At 44.4% G+C, this 21,943-nt stretch overlaps 1 protein-coding gene across 2 annotated transcripts in view; it reads left to right on the forward strand.

Annotated features, from left to right (window-relative positions):
- Positions 1-21,943, forward strand: part of galntl6 (polypeptide N-acetylgalactosaminyltransferase like 6) — a 1,051,879-nt gene that overhangs the window by 966,875 nt on the left and 63,061 nt on the right. For both annotated transcript variants that reach the window (XM_052019321.1, XM_052019322.1), the window contains exon 8: positions 95-202. In XM_052019321.1, coding sequence (XP_051875281.1) covers positions 95-202 — 108 coding nt within the window. The remainder of the gene's footprint in view (positions 1-94; positions 203-21,943) is intronic.

The raw sequence follows: 21,943 nt of genomic DNA on the forward strand, positions 1-21,943 counted from the left end.
AAGACTTTTCAACAGATAGAATTGTTCCAGACTCTGGAGTGTACTGGGGAAATTTGTATTATTGACCTCTTTCATTCCCTCCTTATTTCTATAGGTTTGGATGTGTGGAGGCCACATGTACGACGCACCTTGTTCCCGAGTTGGTCACATCTACAGAAAGTATGTCCCTTACAAAGTTCCCTCTGGCACCAGTTTAGCAAGGGTGAGTAATTCAGATATTGGTTCTCTTTCTCTATGGTTGATAGGGTTGTTAAGAAGGCATATGGTGTGTTGGCCTTCATTAGTCGGGGTATTGAGTTCAAGAGCTGCCAGGTAATGGTGCAACTCTATAGAACCCTGGTTAGACCCCACTTGGAGGATTGTGTTCAGTTCTGGTTGCCTCATTATAGGAAGGATGTGGAAGCTTTAGAGAAGGTGCAGAAGAGATTTACCAGGATGCAGCCCGGATTGGAGAGCACATCTTATGAGGATAGGTTGAGTGAGCTAGGGCTTTTCTCTTTGGAGAGAAGGAGGATGAGAGGTGACTTAATAGAGGTGCACAAGATGATAAGAGGCATAGATCGAGTGGACAGTCAGAGACTTTTTCCCAGGGCAAAAATGGCTGACACGAGGGGGCATAATTTTAAGGTGATTGGAGGAAGGTATGGGGGGATGTTAGAGGCAAGTTTTTTACACAGAGAGTGGTGGGTGCGTGGAACGCACTGCCGGCAGAGGTGGTGGAGGCAGATACATTAGAGCATTTAAGAGACTCTTAGATAGTCACACAAATGATAGAAAAATTGAGGGTATTTTGGGAGGGAAGGGTTAGATAGATCTTAGAGCAGGATAAAATGTTGCACAACGTCATGGGCCGAAGGGCCTGAACTGTGCTGTAATGTTCTATGTTCTATGGTTACTGTTCAGTGAAGAACAGTGTTGAATCAGAAGGTGATAATGTACCCTTCCCTACCTCCCCCAAACCCGATGCGAGGGGGAGGGTGGACTGAGGATGGAATAACTGCATCTGACAACTACACTCCTCCTCACCCAATTCCAACCCACCCCACCCCACCCTACCCCCGTGTAAAATTTAGACCTTGGAAGAAGCAGTCACAAACAAAGGTGGGGCCCAGTTAGCAAGTGGCTGGTTGATAACATGGTCAAAATGTGTCTTAATTTTAATGATTAGTCAGATTATAGGGGAAGAGAAATGGGAACCAATCTGGGAATCTGAGCAAGGTATTCCTAACTGAGGCTGCTGACTCCCCTCTATAGGCCAAGAGGAGCGAGAATACTCCCCATCGCCACCCCACCCTTCTACCACACCCAGGAAAACACACCCTCGCCCTAGCCCCTATACCCAATATCCCTCACAGCCCATCGTAACAAGGGAGCCACTGCTTCTCAGACATTTCCTGATTAACCTGAGGGAAAATGCAATTGATGTCTCTCTTCCATCTCTCAGTGTAGGAATTTTAACAATTACTTCAGTGAAGATGATCAATATGCTACACCTATCCAAATCTTATGCTGATGTCTCAAAGGATGTGAGCTTGGAGTATATGTGGCAGTAAACAGCTTAATGAAATGCCAAGGTTGATGTTAGAGGTCATAGAGTCATAGAATCGTACAGCAGGGAAACAGGCCATTCAGCCCAAGTCATCCGTGCCAACCAGTCAGCATCCTTCCATTTTAATCTCATCTCCCAGGACTTGGTCCATAGCCTATGCCTAGGTGGTTCAAGTCCTCATCTAAACACTTAGAGTTATACAGCACGGAAAGAGGCCCTTTGGCCCAACTGGTCCATGCCGGCCAAGATGCCCCATCCAAGCCAGTCCCATTTGCCAGTGTTTGGCCCATAACCTTCTAAACCTTTCCAATTCATGTACCTGTCCAACTGTCTTTTAAAAGGTAGAGGTAAAAGTAGAGGTTTGTCGAACTTATGACAAAGGTACATAAATTTACTATTGTCGGGCAAAAAACAGCAGCTGACCTTCGACGGTGATAAAAATAGACAAAGATGGAACTGGGTCTTCTGTTTAAGAGCTCTGGTAGCAAATTTATTCCAAGCATATTTGTCTGCAGTGCTGGGAAGGTGTGACAATATTCTTCTGTTATGACTAAAGGCAACGAGCAGTCTATCCACTGGAGAACATGCTATTGTTAATTGCAAATGATGTGATTCCTTTGGTACAACAAGACCACGTTAATATTAAACAGATAAGTCATCATTTGTACTGAAATTTAAAATGACAAAACACATCTACTTCATACCATTCATCTATTGTCCAGGAATACCATTTTTTATAATTTTCTGTATTAATTTGCAAGATAAAAGCATTAAGGGTAAACCTAGAATTACAGCCCGTCCCTAATTAAACTTGAGAAGGTGGTGGTAAACTGCTCTTCTTGAATTGCTGTACTCCTCCTGGTGAAAGTACTCTCACAGAATGGTTGGGTAGGAAGTTCAATGATTCAGACCCAGTGACGTTGAAGGAACAGCAACGTACTTCCAATCAGAATGGTGTATGACACAGGTGGTGGTGTTCCCTTGCGCCTCAGAGTAGCCAACACAAGAAACTGTAGTGTTCTTTTCTTTAATGAGTTGTGCAACGCTGCTACAGTGCACCATTGATGGAAGGAGTGAATAATTAGGGTGTCTGGTGTGGTACCAATAAAGCAGGTTGCTTTATTCATTGGGTCAACCTTCTTGAGTGCTGTTAGAGCTGCACTAATCCAGCCAAGTAGGGAGTATTCAATCACACTCTTGACTTGTGCCTTGTAGATGGTAGAAAGGCTTGTGTGTGACAAGATCAGTCATCCAATACGGTACACCCACCCTCTGACTTACAGTATTTATGATATTGGTCCATATAAGCTTCAGGTCAATAGTAACTCCCAGAATATTAATAATGAGGGACTCAGCAATGCTGTTGAAGGTATGTGGTGATACACTTGTTTGTGGGAGATGGTCATTGCCTGGCACAAATGTTACTGGCTGCTTCTCAGCTCCTGCCTGAATGTTGTTTGAAAGGTCAGCTCTGGTCTCAAAGAATAAGATAAGATATCTTTATTAGTCACGTGTACATCGAAACACACAGTGAAATACATCAGTTTGCGTAGAGTGTTCTGGGGGCAGCCCGCAAGTGTCGCCACGCTTCCGGCGCCAACATAGCATGCCCACAACTTCCTAACCCATACACCTTTGGAATGTGGGAGGAAACCGGAGCACCCGGAGGAAATCCACGCAGACATGGGGAGAACGTACAAACTCCTTACAGACAGTGGCCGGATTTAAACCCGGGTCGCTGGCGCTGTAAAGCATTACACTAACTGCAGCACTACCGTACCTGCCATGTTGTGCCTGCAACGGTGCAGCAGATGCAGAAATGGGCAAAATGGCCTACTCTTACTTCTATTTCTGATGCTCTTGTGAGGTCTTTATCTCGTGAGAAGAGAAAGTTTCCTCCCCGACACCACTTGGTCCTGCTGCTGTACTCATAACCTTTGTAGAGTGGGTTATAGGCCTGTAATCTACCCCAGCCCCAAGGCCCTAATGAGAAATCTGTGGTGTTTCAATTCTGGACATATGCACGTCCTTCAACTTTCACTATTCCACCACTGGCAGCCTTGCCTTCAACAGTCATGGCCCTGAACTCTGGAATTCAGTCAGAAAACCCCCATACCTCACCCCTCCTTAAGAGGAGGCACAGTGATGCAGCAGTTAGTACTGCTGCCTCACAACTCCAGCATCCACCAGTTCAGTCCTGACCTCCGGTGCTGTCCGTGTGGAGTTTCCATATTCTCCCTGTGGAAGAGTGGGATCCCTCCAGGTGCTCCAATTTCCTCCCCCATCCCAAAGACATCCTGGAAGGTTAATTGGCCACTGTAAGTTACTCCTTGGTGTACATAAGAATCAAAGAGGAGTTGATGGGTATTTGGGAGAGGATAGTCTGTGGGGCTACAGGAACATGACAGGTAGAATGGGACTGTTCTCTGTGAGAAGTCAGGGATCCAAATGTCCTCTTTCCCTGTTGTTCTACTAATAAGTGAACATAGAACATAGAACATAGAACACAGAACAGTACAGCACAGGAACAGGGCCTTCGGCCCACAACATCCGCAGCAAACAAGATGCCGAATTAAACTAATTCTCTTCTGTCCACACGTGATCCATATTCCTCCATTCTCTGCATGTTCATGGGTCTATCCAACAGCCTCTTAAATACCATGATTGTATCTGCTTCCACCACTTCCCCTGGCAACCTGGAATAGGCACCTTCCGGTCTCTGTGTCAAAAACTTTCCCCCCTTTCGCCATAAATCCATGACTTGACATTCCTACCCTGGGAGAAAGATTCTGACTGTCTACCCTATCTATGCCTCGCATAATCTTCTATCAGGTCTTCCCTCAGCCTCTAACGATCCAGAGAAAACAACCCAAGTTTGTCCAACCTCTCCTTATATCTCATACCCTCTTGTCCAGGCAGCATCCTAATAAACCTCTTCTGCATCTTCTCCAAAGCCTCCAAATCCTTACTGTAATGGGGCAACCAGAAGTACCAGGTTAAATTTAGTCAGTGAATCTGGTACAGGACAACGCTGAGTTAAAATTAGATTGATGCAGAAGGGCAATGAGGGGGAGCACTGCCTTGCACAACAGTCGATCACCTGATTTTCTGAGCTCCCATGGCACTGTAATGGTTAAAAGTGAATTGAAAATTTCTAAGCTGAGATTGATACATTTTCTTACTGGCAAAAATATCAAGGGACATTGAGCTGATGGAGTTAAGATACAGATCAACCATAATCTAATTGAATTGCACAACAGGCTCAAGGGAACAAATGGCCTCCTTCTGCTCCTATGTTCAAACGAGCTGAGAATGTAGCAGGATAAAAGATGTGAAACCTCTGATAATCCAATCTTTCAGATTGGCCTCGTGGGCAATAATCAGGCACTGCTTCAATTCGATCAAGAGTTAAGGCACTTTTTTCATGACACTTTCATTTGCTCTGCACTTTACAGTCAATGAAGCACATTTCTAAATGCATTCACCAGCACTGAAGCCCTCCAGTTATAAGGGGAGACTGGATAGGCTGGGCCTTTTTTGTTATGAGGAGAGACAGAGTGGGCTGGGACTTCTTTTTGAGTTATAAGGAGAGACTGGATAGACAGGGACTTGTTTTCCCTTGGAGCACAGAAGTGACCTTATCGAAGTATATAAAATCATGAGGGGTGTAGATAAAATAGAGGGTCACAATCTTTTTCCAAATACAGGGAGGCCTAAACTAGGGGGCATAGATTTAAGGAGAGAGGGAAAAGATTTAAAAGGGACCTGAGGGGGCAACTCTTTCACACAGAGGGTGGTGGGTAGGTGGAGTGAGAGGAAGTGGTAGAGGCAGGTACAATTCCAATATTTAAAAGATATTTGGACAGATACATGGGTAGGAAAGGTTTAGAGGGATATGGGCCAAACAAAGGCAAATGGGACTGGCTCATGTAGGCAACTTGGTCGGCGTGGACGAGCTGGGTCGAAGGGCTTGTTTCTGTGCTGTATAAATCTATGACTCTATGACTATGACAGTTATAATGCAACAAGTACAGCAGATTGTGTGTGTCATGGCAGACTCCACAACATGGCAAAATTAGCACGGTAGTGTAGTGGTTAGCGTAACGTTATTACAGCACCAGTGACCTGGGTTCAATTCCGGCCGCTGTCTGTAAGGAGTTTGTACGTTCTCCCCGTGTCTGTGTGGGTTTCCTCTGGGTGCTCCGGTTTTCTCCCACATTCCAAAGACGTACGGGTTAGGAAGTTGTGGGCATGCTATGTTGGCGCCGAAAGCGTGGCAACGCTTGCGGGCTGCCCCCAGAACATTCTACCCAAAAGATTCATTTCACTGTGCGTTTCGATGTACACGTGACTAATAAAGAAATCTTATAATCTGTTTCTGTGATGTCAGTTTGCAGTTAAATATTGACCCTTACTCAGAGGTTAACACTCTTACAAAATAGGACTATGGGATGTTTATGTTCAGTTGGGAGATCAGATGAGGTCTCGGTTTAAAGGTCACGTCCAACAGTGCAACTGTCCTTCACTGCCACATCAGAAGGCTAGCCTAGAATTGCACTTGAACTTGGACCATCTAACACAGGGATAAGAGGAGGAAAGGAGCCCAGCTGACAATCAGCACAGGCGTTCAAAGGAAGTTTTTCACCCAGAGAATGGTTGGAACAGGCGCAGTTGTGAAGGGGAAAATTGGATAAAAATTACAAGCAAAAGAACATAGGGATAAAGCACGCCAGTAGTGTTGACTTCTCTCTGCTCAAGTAAAAAGCCGACATTGTAGGTCAGATAGCCTCGTTGTGCATTAAACTGCAGTTCCAGGAGAAATAACGGCATTTAAAATTTGGATAGGTACATGGATAGGAAAAGTTAAGAGGGAAATGGGTCAAACATGGACAAGCGGGACTAGCTTAGATGGGCATCTTGGTCAATGTGGTCGAGTTGGTCCAAGGGGCCTGTTTCCATGCTGTATGACTCTATGACTCTATCAAAATTTTGCTAACCTCCTGCCACTCCCCTCAGGTACATTTTATCTGTAATTGGATGCAGGGATAGTGTCTTTCCAACTCTTCTGTGCCTCATAGGTGTTTGACTCAGCGATTTACAACACAGATGACTGGGAAGCTTGAACAAATACAATCACTACTCTTACCGCTGTTACAGTTCTAGACTCATACAGCTCAAAACAGATCGTTCAGCCTACTGAATCCACTCTGACCATTTACTTACAAATCATTTAAACTATTCCACTCAAAGGTTCCAACTAAGGTGATCAATGCAATGTATTATCATTTCTCAGATAAGGGCCAAACCTACTTTTCCAAGTCAATGGACAATATTGAAGCATCGATCAAGTACATTTCCAAAGTTCCTACCTCCTGCTCTTTGTTCCCATTCTCCATGGTCTGCCTTATGATCAGCCCTGATTGCCCATTTAGACTATGCTCTCCTGGTACATTTATTATTGGATGTATCCTCTGAACCTTGTTTCCTTGTTGTCAGCTTGTCACACATTGCTAGGTTGTTAGCTCCAAAGTAAAAAGTTTGGCCTTCAATAAATTCTGAGATCCAGATTTATCAGTTAAACACTTCTTGTGCATTGTAAGACGCTCTTCATCAGTCAGTTATCAGGTATAACATTCCTTGGGAGGCAAAAGAAATTCAGCATGTCCCTGTTGACCCTCACCAATTTTATAGATGTATCATAGAAAGCATCCTATCCGGATGCATCACAGCTTGGTATGGCAACTGCTCTGCCCGTGACTGCAAGAAACTACAGAGAGTTGTGGACACAGCTCAGCACATCACGGAAACCAGCCTGCCCTCCATTGACTCTATCTATACCCCGCTGTCTCAGGAAAGCAGTCAACATAATCAAAGACCCCTCCCACCCCGGACATTCTCTCTTCTCCCCCCCTCCCATCAGGCAGAAGATACAAAAGCCTGAAAGCACATACCACCAGGCTCAAGGACAGCTTCTATCCCGCTGTTAAAAGACTATTGAAAGGACCTCTTGTATGATAAGGTGGACTCTTGACCTCACAGTCTACCTCATCATGGCCTTGCACCTTATTGTTAGCCTCCATTGCACTTTCTCTGTAACTATAACTTTATTCTGCATTGTGTTATTGCTTTTCCCTTGCACTACCTAATGTACTGATGTGATGAAATGAGCTGTATGGGTGGCATGCAAAACAAAGTTTCTCACTGTACCCCAGTACATGTGACAATAATAAACCGATTTTATAGGGAAAAGGCAGGATAGCGGACTTGAGGAAAGTTAAATCAGCCATGATGTCATTGACTGCTGGAGCGGGTTTGAGAGGCTGTACGGCCAACGTCTGTTCTTACTTTTTATGAAATCATGGTAGTCAGGAAGGCAATTCCACAGGAACAGTTGAGGTTAAAAAGCTAAGATCAAGTGAACCACGGGGGGATATTGTAGCAACTCACCGCACCGGCATCGAACCGGCTCCCGACATCGCGAAACGTCATCGGAGGCCCTGATCCAAGATGGCGCGGGGTCCTCCTTCTTCTCCATCGTCGGGCTAGGAAAGCCCGCGTGCGGGAAGGTCAGGTGACCCACACGTGACGTCAGCGCAGGAACTGTAGCGCAGGAAGTTTTGGGATATTAAAGGCACACTGCGCCCCTGTCGTTCATTCGACTTCTGATTTCAAACCAGCGACTCTGTGTCTTCATTTTGTAGTGTGTAGCTAGCCACTAGAATATATTCATTTTGAACCTACCAAGTTTAAAAGCTTTTTACAAATTGTACAAAAAACATTAAAATTATTTTATAAGCAAAGGACATCCATTTCTGATTATCCAAGCTTCTGATAACATTCCATTAACTGGTCTGTTCTGTGCATCTCATAGGAGACAGCTTCCATTAATGTGCATCTGTTTCCCTGAATCAGTATTAACACACCTCCAAATTGTCAGGAAATGGATTAAAATCAGATTGTTTGGTAAATGAGCCCTGTGGGAATTTGAAGTCTTCTGGAAAAAGATTTTATCTATTCAGAGATGCAGTAAAATTGTAATAGTGATTGTTCCTCTGCATTAATATTGTCAGTTTAAGTAAAAAAGGAATTTGTTCCTCTGCACAACTGTAAGTTGCCAAGCCATCTTTCAACACCCTGTTTAACAGTACTTCAATGCACACTGCTTGCTGTATTGAAGAGTAGAGTGTTCTTACTACTCAATGCCAAGTTAGGGAGGAACTTCTCCATGTGACTTTTCTCAGAACTTGTTTTTTTTGGGGGGGCGGAGTTGTAAAGAGACACCTACCCCATTAATGTTACAGAGTAAACAGTTTTAGCCTCTGCGTCAATCGTAACGTATTTGACAGCACTCTTCCCTCTGTGAGTTCAAGTTCCACTCCAGTGATTTGAGTGCATTGTCTTGGCAGTGAACCAGTGCAGTACTGAGCCTTATCACTGGAGGAGCCTTCTTTGGTAATTGGTTTATTATTGTCCCATGTACCGAGATACAGTTTTGTACGCCATCGATACAGATCATTCCAAACATCAGTACATCGAGGTGGTACAAAGGGAAAAGCAATAACAGAATGCAGAATGCAGTTACAGAGAAAGCGTAGACAGGTAGACAATAAAGTGCAAGGGCCATGACGAGGTAGACTGAGAGATCAAGAGTTCATCTTTATCATACAAGAAGTCCATTTAAGAGTCTTATAACAGCGGGGTAGAATCTGTCCTTCAGCTTGGTGGTTCGTGTTTTCAAGCTTTCAGCTGAGAAATTGGTGGGAGTGTGACTGTTTTTCCACCTGCTTGGACTTGTATTTCATTGCAGGTGTCGAAGTCTGGTCGCATCACCAGCTTAAGCTGGAGTTGGGATCTCCTATTGTCTACCCCTGCTCTGTATCAGTAGATACCACTCCTACTGGAGAGTAGACCTCAGTTTTCCCAACCTACAGGCTGCCAGCTGAGTCTGTGTCAGGTTAAACCGGTGACAGCAATAGGCCTTTTGAGATCAAGGAGAAGCAGGCACGGTAATGTAGCGGTTAGCGTAACACTTTACAGCACCAGCGACCAGGGTTCAAATCCGGCTGCTGTCTGTAAGGAGTTTGTACGTTCTCCCTGTGTCTGCGTGGGTATCCTCTGGAAACCGTCCTCCCACATTCCAAAAAGATGTACGGGTTAGGAAGTTGTGGGCATACTATGTTGGTGCCGGAAACGTGGCAATACGTGCAGGCTGCCCCCAGAACACTCTACGCAAAAAGATATATTTCACTGTGTGTTTCAATGTACATGTGACGAATAAAGATACTTATATCATAAAAAAAGCAGGAGAATGGCGAGTAGACCTTTTCAACTGAGTTAATTTAGTTAGCTTAAATATATATATTTTAAGTGAATCATGTTCACATATAATCAACTTTGACAGCTGGTGAGTCTGAGAGTGGGGCCTCAACAAATGTAAAAGTCTGTCTGTCAGAGCAAACAACCATATAGCCAGCACTACACTGTGTGACAGCAAGGAGCTGGGATATGCATACCAGGCGGAAGACTCTGTCCCAGCACTGCACTGGAAGAGTGTGTTCCCAGGACAACAGACTGAGGAACTAAAGCAGCAAGAGATCTTCCCGATGAAGTCACTCATTTTGTCTTTCCCACTGGATGTAAAATATTCCCTGGTACTACTTACTCCAACTGCAGGTTGATATGTATCACCAACAGGTGGTAACCATGCAGCTGGTTGTAGTCTCTTACAATATACCTGAATAGCAGGGCAGGCGTGAGGGGCCGAGTGGCTTGCTCCGGCTCCCATTTCCTTAAGTCCTTAGTTGATGTGCATATCAGCTGGGATGTCTCCAGAAGTGACCCTGTGACCTACTGGAGACATGCAAGCCGATATGCCTATTACCTGCTCTGAATTGCCCTTGAACCTGTCTCTTTCCTGGAGGAGTGAGATTTCTGTCAACTGAGCCCCTCCTGGCCTAAAATTACAACTCAACCACAGCGCAGGTCCCTCCAGCTGAAGACAATTGCAAATGGGACTAGCTGAGGTGGACACCTTGGCCAGCATGGACAAGTTGGGCTGAAGGACCTGCTTCTGCACTGTAGTACTCTATGATTCTATAACTCCCTAACAATCAATTCACCTGTTGACCCTATGGCTTTCCCCTTGCCAATGTATAACCTTTTTATACACCTGCAGTCCCAACAGACCTAAGGCTGGTTTGTGCTGGGATGTGATATATTCCTCCTTAAAACCCCTACTGAACCCACTGGATGATTCGATATGTTGCCTTATTTATCACGTGAGGGGAAAGGTCGTTCTGACATTTCTATCTGTGATGTGCTGCCCTTTCCCTTCCTCCCCTGGTCTCTTCAGTCAGACTAAAGTAAACCTTCCTTCAGCAATGCCTTTTAATTCTCAAGCAGACATCATTAAAGCAGTCATCAAGGTTAAATTGCCCTCAGGAGAAATGATGGAGAAAGGAATTCTAAATGTGTATTAAATCTGCTGACGATTCTGAAGGTGTGAGCGTCAGGGTAACTTTGTCACCTGGAAGTGCTCCTTGTAAAACTAAAGTACTGTTCAGACCTTAGCTGGTACTGATTATTCTAAATGCTCTCCACCTTCTTTACCTCAACCTTGCCTTTTGCTGACAGGTTACTGTGGCACATAGTCTATTCAATTGCATTTTGATCCATCGGTGGGATGTGATGTCACAGACATCTATTGTCCTATTTTTTATTGGCTGCTTTACCAAGGCAGCATGAAGTGTGGACAAGAGTCCATGGAGGGGAGGCTGATTTCCATGATGTGCCGAGCTGTGTCCACAACTCTGCAGTTTTTTGCAGTCCCAGGCAGAGCAGTTGCCATACCAAGCTGTGGTGCATCCGGATTGGATGCTTTCTATGGTGCATTTATGGAAACTGGGGAGGCTCAATGGGAACATGCCGAATTTCTTTATTTAATTCCTCACCTTCAGCTGAGGTTGACGCAACGAATGCCATGTTAGGATCAACGGTCCAAACTTCAGGATGCTCACCCAATAACCTCACCGTGATGCTTCTGTGGACACAAGAGATTCTGTAGATGCTGGAATCTGGAGCAAATCACACACAATGCTGGAGGAACTCAGCAGGTCAGGCAGCATCTATGGAGGGAAATAAACAGTCAACGTGTCAGGTCAAGACCCTTCATCAGGACTGGAAAGGAAGAGGGCAGAAGGCAGAATAAAGCTTTTGTACCTTCTGGACAAGTAATTTAGAGACTAGGAGCTGTGTTTGGAGACTGGAGTTCAAATCCCTCCACCAACCACCTCTGTGATTTAAAACTAACTTGTTCTCTCACTTTCCCAGATCTGATGAAGGGTCTTCAACCTGAAATGTTAACCCTGTTTCTCTTTCCATTGACTGACTTGCTGAATGCTTACAGCGGTTTCTGTTCTTAATCTCAGAGGAAATTGATAATGTGTCCGTAAACTTCCATAATGTGAAAGCTTTTTTTGAAGCTTGTGCTCGTTCAAGCGACGACACGACAAGAAGACCCCCTCCCTTGGCCAATAGGATGTGTCCTGGGAGAGTGAAAGGTGCTAATGAGAAGTACTATCTTTTCTTAAGCAGTCTGTCTCTGTGCAAGTTTCCCTTGACCCTTAAGATGTAATTGAGTGTAAACTGCAAGACATCAATTCAGCATTACCATTCACATCACTCAACCCTGAATGCCTGTATTATATAGATGACATTTTTCATGTCTGTAACATGAATGGTGTTCAATGGAGCGTGTCTGTACTAATTTTCGGCACCTTCAATCCCATGCTCTGCCGAATATTCATCATTTCGATGGGAATTCAATTAGTGGCCTTTTCATTTACATGGCAACTCTGATTTGTGACTTGCATAGTTAGTGATGGAACCTACACTAAGAAATCTAATCTCTAACTGTCATAAAGTGAGAGGGTAAATGCCTTAGTAGTGTGTAGTTTGTTGATCAGCAGTCATCTTTTGAACTCCAAAGAGATATGAAGATAGGAATTGAAGTTCACTCTCATTTGGTGCACTACAGATGTGATGCACATTGTAAGATACCTTTTATTAGTCATATGTACATCAAAACACACAGTGAAATGCATCTTTTCTGCGTAGAGTGTCCTGGGGGCAGCCTGCAAGTGTCACCACGCTTCCGGCGCCAACATAGCATGCCCACAACTTCCTAACCCATACGTCTTTGGAATGTGGGAGGAAACCAGAGCACCCGGAGGAAACCCACGCAGACACGGGGAGAGCGTACAAACTCCTTACAGACAGTGGCCGGAATTGAACCCGGGTCGCTGGCGCTGTAATAGCGTTACACTAACCGCTACACTACCGTGCCTGCCCTACTAACACCCACTCTCATCCTCACAAATAAATTAATGTAAAGGATCTTTATAAGCATTTCTGTGGCTATTTTGCACACAGGATCATGTATCAAAATGAGGCTGGTGGGCTTCTGTCGGGAGTTACAGGCAGGGCACATGGCTGCTGTGTCGTTGCCACACTGACCAGTGGGAAGGAAGTCAGAGCTTGAACAACACCTCGCCCTGTGGCAGAAGTGGCTACCAAGGAGACAAGGCAAGACGTTGGGTGGAAGGGGTGCAATAGTCTGCATTGTGTGGGCACCCATCATATGATTGGTTCTGGCCCAATCAACTCACATGGAGTAAACCCACGTCACTCTGAGAGGGACAGTGATCAATGCAGGCAGCTCTGAATCGATCTGACCAAAAAGGGTGGTGGGTACATGGAACAAGCTGCCAGAGTAAATGGTAAAGGCAGGTGCAATTATCGCATTTAGAAGAGATTTAGGCAGTTACGTGTATAGGACAGGTTTAGAGGAATGAGGGCCAAATGCAGGGAAATGGGATTAGCTCATATAGATAACTTGGTCGGCATGGACAAGTTGGGCTGAAGGGCCTGTTTCCACGCTGTGTAATTCTATGACTGTAAGGCTATGAACAGTGAAGGGAGAATCATTGTTTCATTCTCCATTGAGGCTAGAAGATGTTTGTGCTATTGGTGACCTTGCAGATACTTTATTTGCTGTCTCAGTTCTGAAACCTACTACGTGTTTCTGCATCGTCTATGGGTGAACAGTAGTTTGCCTTTAAGAGCTCCGATTTCCATTGGAAATGGAGGAGATGTGAGATGTATGACCCATGATATCATTAATCACCTCTGACCCTAAGGTAAGGTCAACCATTTTAAATAAGTCCCTGACTGCTTTCCCATTGGATGCATCTTCACACAGAAGTGATCACTAGCACAATCTATCCTGGGTAAAGCCATTTTATGCACAATTTATGTATTAAAATCATGCATAAATGTTCCAATTTCCACACTGAAATAAAGGAAAGAATGAAAGATTAATAATGCATCCTTTAAATATTTCCAAGTTCTTCATGCACAATGAATTATTTTAAACAATCTTATTGTTTAGTGTAAAGCAATAAAATTGCCAGACATTTCTGACAACGTACTTTAATTTAATCGTTGTTATGAATAATGCAGTTATGCCACGTTTTATGAATTTTTTCATATTAAAAATCAGGGGCACCTTTTGTGGGTGTATGTTAAAAATGTGTGTAGTTATTGCCGAAGAAATTAGAGTCGAGTTGACATATCTAACAGGTCTAATGCAGTTATCCAGGCTTATTCACAATGACCACTTGTGCCTCCGTTAATAACAGAGAGAAAAGTATGGGTCACATACCTACCAGCTAAGAGTTGGTGACCTGAAGAATGCTACACAAACCCTTCTGAGAAATCTGTGGATGACAGGAAGGTGGATCTAATCTATGTGAGGTCTCCGCAGTTGGTAGCTGACCTCAGTGTCTTTTGGTTGGCTGTCAAATCTATTAGGTGAAGGATGACAATCTTGGCTTTTGAGGAAGTACGTTAATTGGCGGCACATCAGCAAAACATGCTTCTCAATCAGCCACAGTCTCCACGGCATGGAAGGTTCAACAAGCTAACCCAGTGTGATGTATGTATGAATACCTAAAAAATTCTGCCATCAAGAATATTACACTCATCTCGAGTAAAGTTTATCAACACCTTTTTCTTTCTTTGTGATTTCCTTTTAGTGTTCGTTGTGAGAATATCTATTTTATAAACACAGTATGTCAAAATTGCATTTATATAGCACCTGTGGTGATCTCAGGCCACCAGCATCTGTGGAAAGAGAAACATAGATAATGTTTCAGAACAATTCTGATGGAAGGTACAGTATAAAAAATTGCTTTAAAATGGGAGGGGAAAATGAGCCAGAAAGGGAACATTAAATAACATTACTTTTTTTAACCAACCTTCAAGCATTCACAACTATTACATGACTGTTAAATGTATCCTGACTGGTTGCATCATGATCTGGTGCAGCAATTCAAATGTACAGGAACATAAGAAGCTGCAGAGAGTTGTGGACTCTGCCCAATACATCACGGGCACATCCCTCCCCACCATCAGTAGTATCTATAGGAAGCACTGCCTCAAGAAGGCAACATCCATCATCAAAGATCCCCACCATCTGGGCTGTGCCATCTTCTCACAGCTACCATCTGGCAAGAGGTACAGAAACCTGAATTCCCACACCACCAAGTTCAAGAACAGCTACTTCCCTTGAACTATTTGGTTCTTGAATCAACCAACAAAACCCTAATCACTACAGCAATACTATGACCACTTTGATCACTTTGCACTAAAATTAACTTTGCTTTTTTCATTCTAATTGTGTTCTTTCTTGTAAAAATTATGTTTAATTTATGCTTTCTTGTGAATGCTGCTTATCTGATGCTATGTCCCTGTGATGCTGCTGCAAGTAAGTTTCTCATTGCACCTGTGCACACATGTACTTCTGCACATGACAATAAACTCGACTTTGACTTTGACCCAGACTCCACAATTTTAGATTGATTTCTCTTCTGGTCATTTAAGGAGCATGGTTCCTCTCCAGAAATAGTTACTTGCGTTGTTGAGTACAAGCCTTAAATTCGTGCAAGGATAATTAAGGCACAAGTGCATTTAATTTCTTTAAACCCCAAGGGAGGTTGCTGGCAAACTTCTGTAACCAAGCAGCTCACGGCAAAGAGGCAAGAATCCTCCAATATTGTGACTATTCACAATGTCAAGTTAGAACATAGAATACAGGAACAGGCCCTTGGCCTACCATGTCTGCAATGGCCATGATGGCAATCTAACTAATCTACCATCTACCTGCACATGGTCCATATCCATTTACTCCCTGCCTGTTCATGTGAATGTCTAAATGCATCTTAAATGTTGCTGTCGTGTCTGCTTCTACTGTGTTCCAGGCACCTACCACTCTCTGTGTAAAAAAAAATGACCTCACAAATCTCTTATAAATTTTCTCCCTTTCACCTTAACCTATGCCCTCTGGTTTTTGACATTTCCACCCTGGGGAAGAAAGACTCTAATTATCTATCCTATCTATGCCTCTTGTGAATTTATATACTCTGCCTCAAATGATCCAGAGAAAACAATCCAAGTTTGTCCAACTTCTCCTTATGGCTAATACACTCCAATCCAGGTGACATCCAGGCGAACCTCTTCTGCACCTTCTCCAAAGCCTCCAACTCCTTCCCATAGTGTGGCGACCAGAACTGCACGCAGTACTCCAAATGTGGCCGAACCAATGTTTGAAACAGCTGCAGGAAATGTCATGAGCCTTCTTTACCACCCTGTCCACTTGTGTTGCCACTTTCAGGGAGCTATGGGCTTGCACCCCAAGATCCCCTAAATGCTCCCAAGGGTCTTGCCATTAACTGTACACTTTTCTCTTGCATTTGACCTCCCAAAGTGCACATCTCACACTTGTCCAGATTAAACTCCATCTGCCACTTCTTCACCCAAATTTTCAACTGACCTACATCCTGCCATGTTATTTGACAACCTTCCTCACTACCTACAACTCCACCAATTTTCATGTCCTCTGCAAGCTTACTAATCAGACCACCTGCATTCCATCTAGATTATTAATATATGTTACAAACTACCTAAGTACTAGCACTGATTTCTGCAGAACACCACCAGTCAAAGACCTCCAGACAGAAAAACACCCCTCTACCACTACCATTTGTCTTCCATGACAAAGCCAATTTTGGGTCCAATTTATCAACTTACTGTGGATCCTATGTGATTTAATCTTCTGGATCAGCCTACATGAGGAACTTTGTCAAATGCTTTACTAAAGTCCATGTAGACAACACTGCCCTACCCTCATCAATCATCTTCGTCACCTCCTCAAGAAACTCAACCAGGTTTGTAAGACATGACCCGCCCCACACAAAGCCATGTTGACTCTACCTAATAAGTCCATGCTGTTCCAGATGCAAGTAAATCCTGTCCCTCGGATCTTCTCCAATAATTTCCCTATCAAATATTGGCTAGTGCACCAGGAGCTATTCCCCGGCCGCTAACATGAGTGGACATAATCTTAAGGTGATTGGAGGAAGGTATAAGTGGGATGTCAGGGGTAAGTTTTTTACACAGAGAGTGGTGGGTGCGGGGAATGCACTGCCTGCCGAGGTGGTGGGGGCAGATACATTAGGGACATTTAAGAGACTCTTAGATAAACACATGAATGATAGAGGAACTGGGGGCTATTTGGGAGGGAAAGGTTAGATGTTAGATAGATCTTAGAGCAAGATAAAATGTCGGCACAACCTTGTGGGCCGAAGGGCCTGTACTGTGCTGTAGTGTTCTATGTTCTGTGTTCTGTGTTCTTTGAAATAGTGTGCTTGAGAGAGAGGGCAGGGCTTTAGTTTAGAGTTTTATCAAAATGAAGGCGTCATCGATAATGCAGCAAACTCTTATTGAATCTTGGGGTGGTAGTTCATATTTCTGGGCTTGAGTCTGGAGTGGAAGTAGAACACACAAGTTATTATATTGTCATAGAGCCACACAGCACAGAAACACACCCTTGAGCCCGACTGGTCCATGCAACCAAGATTCTCATCTAAGCTAGTCCCATTTGCCCACGTTTGGCCCATATCCCTCTAAACTTTCGCTATCCGTGTACCCGTCCAAGTATCTCTTAAATGTTGTTAATGTAGTTGCCTCAACCACTTCCTCTGGAAGCTCATTCCATACACTGACCACCCTCTGGGTGAAAAAGTTGCCGCTCAGGTTCCTCTCTCACTTTAAACCTATGCCCTCTAGTTCTTAATTCCCCCACCCTGGGAAAAAGACTGTGCACGTTCACCCTATCTATGCCCCTCATGATTTTATACATCTCTATAAAATCATCTATCATTCCCCTATGCTCAAACAAAGGGACCTGGGAATACAGGTCCATGGTTCCTTGAAAGTGGCATCACAGGTAGATAGGGTCGTAAAGAGAGCTTTTGCACATTGGCCTTCATAAATGTAAGGAGTTTGTATGTTCTCCCCACGTCTGCATGGGTTTCCTCCGGGTGCTCCGGTTTCCTCCCACATTCCAAAGACGTACGGGTTAGGAAGTTGTAGGCATGCTATTTTGGTGCTGGAAGCGTGGTGACACTTGCGGGCTGCCCCCAGAACACTCTACACAAAAAAGATGCATTTCACTGTGTTTCGATGTACATATGACAAATAAAGTTATGTTATCTTATCTTAAACCAGGGCGTTGAGTGCAGGAGTTGGGATGTTATGTTGAAGTTGTACAAGACGTTGGTGAGGCTGAATTTAGACTACTTTGTGCAGTTCTGGTCACCTACCGACAGGGAAGATATCAATAAGCTTGAAAGAGTGCAGAGAAAATTTACAAGGATATTTCCAGGACTTGAGGACCTGAGTTCTAGGGAAAGGTTGAATAGGTTAGGACTTTATTCCCCAGAGCGCAGGAGAATGAGGGGAGATCTTGTAGAAGTATACAAAGTTATGAGGGGTATAAATAGGGTGAATGCATGTAGGCCTTTTCCCTTCAGGTTGGGTGAGACTAGAACTAGAGGTCATAGGTTTAGGGTGAAAGGTGAAATACTTAAGCGGAATCTGAGGGGGAACTTCTCCACTCAGTGGGTGGTGCGAGTGTGGAACGAGCTGCCAGTAGAAGTGGTGGATGCGGGTTCAATTGTAACATCTAAGAGAAGTTTGGATAGGTACATGGATAGGAGGGGTTTGGAGGGATATGGTTCGGGTCAGGAGGATGGGACTAGGCAGAAGATCAGGTCAGCATGGACTAGATGGACCGAAGGGCCTGTTTCTGTGCTGTAGTACTCTCTGACTCTATGGATTGAATGAAAAATGGCCCAGCCTGCTCAACCTCTCTCCATAACTCAGTCCCTCAAGTCCTGGCAATGCCTTGTAAATCTCCGCTGCACTCTTTCCAGCTTTATGGCATCTTTCCTGTAAGACTGAACACAATATTCCAAATGCACCCTCACCAACACCTTGCACAAATGCAACATAACATCCCAACTCCTATACTCAGTGCCCTGTCTGATGAAGGCTAATGTGCCAAAGGCCTTCTTCATCACCCTGTCTACCTGTGACGCCACTTTCAGGGAACCATGTATTTGTACTCCGAGTTCCTTCTGTTCTATAACACTCCCCAGGCCCCTACCATAGACTGTTAATGTCCTACCCTGATTTGTCTTCCCAAAATGCAACACCGTATCTGAATTAAACTCCATTTGCCATTCCTGGGCTCACGTACCCAGCTGATCAAGATCCCTCTGTAAATCCTGATAACCATCCCGATAACCATTGTTGCCTAACAATTTTTATCTTGATAACAGCAAACGGTTTTATTCCTGCTGTTTCTCTGGCATACCTTTCAGGGATGATAAGTTGCCTTTACCAACCTGTAAACCAAAGAAGAGAGTATGAAAACTGTCTGTCAAGTCAAGTCAAGTTTATTGTCATGTGCACCAGTCCAGTGAGGTACAGGTACAATGAAATATTTGCTTGCAGCAGCATCACAGGCACTGGGACAGGGCAGGCACGGTAGTGTAGCGGTGAGTGTAATGCTGTTACAGCACCAGTGACACAAGTTCAATTCCTGCTACTGTCTGTAAGGAGTTTGTACGTTCTCCTTGTGTCTGCGTGGGTTTCCTCCGGGTGCTCCGGTTTCCTCCCACATTCCAAAGACATACGGGTTAGGAAGTTGTGGGCGTGCTATGTTGGCGCCAGAAGCATGGCGACACTTGCGGGCTGCCCCCAGAACACTCTACACAAAAGATGCATTTCACTGTGTGTTTGATGGACATGTGACTGATAAAGATATCTTATCTTATATACGTTCAGATAACTTAAACAGAACAAAAGTTATACATAAATTATACAAGGCAGTGAAGGAAAAAAGACTGTGCAAAACAAGACATTCGTGCAAATTAAAAACACAATCAGAGACAAGTCGCTGGTCGTGCAAGAGGTGGTCTGTAGTGTTCTGGTTGTTGAGGTTGGGTTAAGGTTGTGCAGGTCAGTTCAACAGTCTGATGGTTGCAGGAAAGTTGCTGTTCCTGAACTTGGTGGTGTGGGACTTCAGGCTTCTGAACCTCCTGCCTGTTGGTAGCAGCGAGAAGAGGGCATGACCCGGATGGTGGGGATCCTTGATGATAGATGCTGCCTTCTTGAGGCAGCATCTCATGTAAATGGTGGGGAGGGCTCTGCCTGTGATGGACTGGGCTGTGTCCACTACTCTCTGCAGCCTCTTGTGCATCGGAATTGATGTTCCAAGCCATGATGCAACTAGTCAGGATAATTTCAACAGTGCATATGTAGAAGTTAATTAGTGTATCTTCTGACATGACTAATCTCCTATAATATATCTTTATCTTTATTAGTCACATGTATATCAAAACACACAGTGAAATACATCTTTTGCATAGAGTGTTCTGGGGGCAGCCCATGTCGCCACGCTTCCGGCGCCAACATAGCATGCCCACAACTTCCTAACCCGTACGTCTTTGGAATGTGGGAGGAAACCGGAGCACCCGGAGGAAACCCACGCAGACACAGGGAGAAAGTACAAACTCCTTAGAGGCAGTGGCCAGAATTGAACCCGGGTTTCTGGCGCTGTAATAACGTTACGTTAACGGCTACATTATCGCGCCTGCCCCTTAAGCTTCTAAGAAAGTAGAAGTTGGGGTGTACCACATGGTGAATCCCAGGAGCAATTAGCTGCTGTTTTCCGAGCTTGCCTGCATTAATTATTGGTTATCAGAGAACCTTGCTGCTCAACCTGCGCTCATCAGTCTACCAGCCTTCCGTCCCACCTTGCTGACATCAGCTTGAAACCTGTGATCATTATGTCACACAGACTACAGAGAGAGCAAATGATAGAGATAGGCACATGTGGACAAGGGCAGAATCTCCAACTGAACGTGTATTGAGTGCGAGGGCAGCTGCCTTGCATTAAAGTTTAAGCAGATTGTAATTGGATGTAAATTATTCAGCACAAATGATGGACTCAGACTTCCTTTAATTTTGTGGGAGTATCAATGCAGTCACCATTGTTAATAAAGAAACTGTACATATATCTTGTACGTATGTTGGCAGCAGCTGGTGGGGATAAGGATTGGTGAGACACGGGGGTTAATTCATTGTGTACTGACTGGAGCAAAATGAAACGCTGAAGGAACTCAGTGGGTCGAGCAGCATCTGTGGGGGGAAAGGAATTGTCTACATTTCAGGTCAAGGCCCTTCATCAGGACTGGATGGGCATCTTGGTTGGCATGGACCAGTTGGGCTGAAGGGTCTTTTTCGATGCTGTGTGACTCTATGACTCTATAACTAACTGCGTGCTAACTGGTCTTCAATAAAGAAAATAATTTACTGATGGCAGCGTCTCTCAGCATGAAGCTGTCACTACATCTGCAAGTCCTCCAAGCCCGGTACCCCACAGATTAAAACGCAGTGCTGCATTTGTGGATCACTTGATGTCGAGGTTCTGAGCTCTGCCCTCAAACTGTCCTATGACTAGGGGAGTTCAGATCTGTGGTGGTTGGTTCCCGCCATGAGTTGGCACAGCTTTGACCACAGAGCATCAGAGAAGATCCAGTGGAGGTTTACATGGATTGACAGTCTGCACGTTAAGGGAATCACAGAATGGAGGGTTATGGCAGGAAAGTGGGCAGGGTCAACTGCAGTCTTACTAACTGATGTCACAGGAGGCTTTGTCCACCGGTTATACATTCACTAAAAGGAAAGGAAACTGGGACCAAAAGACAGATTGCGGTACTTTATACCCATTGAAGTACCTTTCAAAGTGTAGTCACATCATAATGTGGGAAAAACAACAGCGCACTCCCACAGGTTGCATTGTAATAGTGACCGGGTAATCCAGATGAAGGGTCCCAACTCGAAATGTTTCCCTCCACAAATGCTGCCTGACCCATTGAGTTCCTCCAGGTTTTTGTGTGTTGCTCCAGATTCCAGCATCTGCAGTCT

The sequence above is a fragment of the Pristis pectinata genome, chromosome 7 (assembly GCF_009764475.1).
Source record: "Pristis pectinata isolate sPriPec2 chromosome 7, sPriPec2.1.pri, whole genome shotgun sequence".
NCBI classification, from domain to species: Eukaryota; Metazoa; Chordata; class Chondrichthyes; order Rhinopristiformes; family Pristidae; genus Pristis; species Pristis pectinata.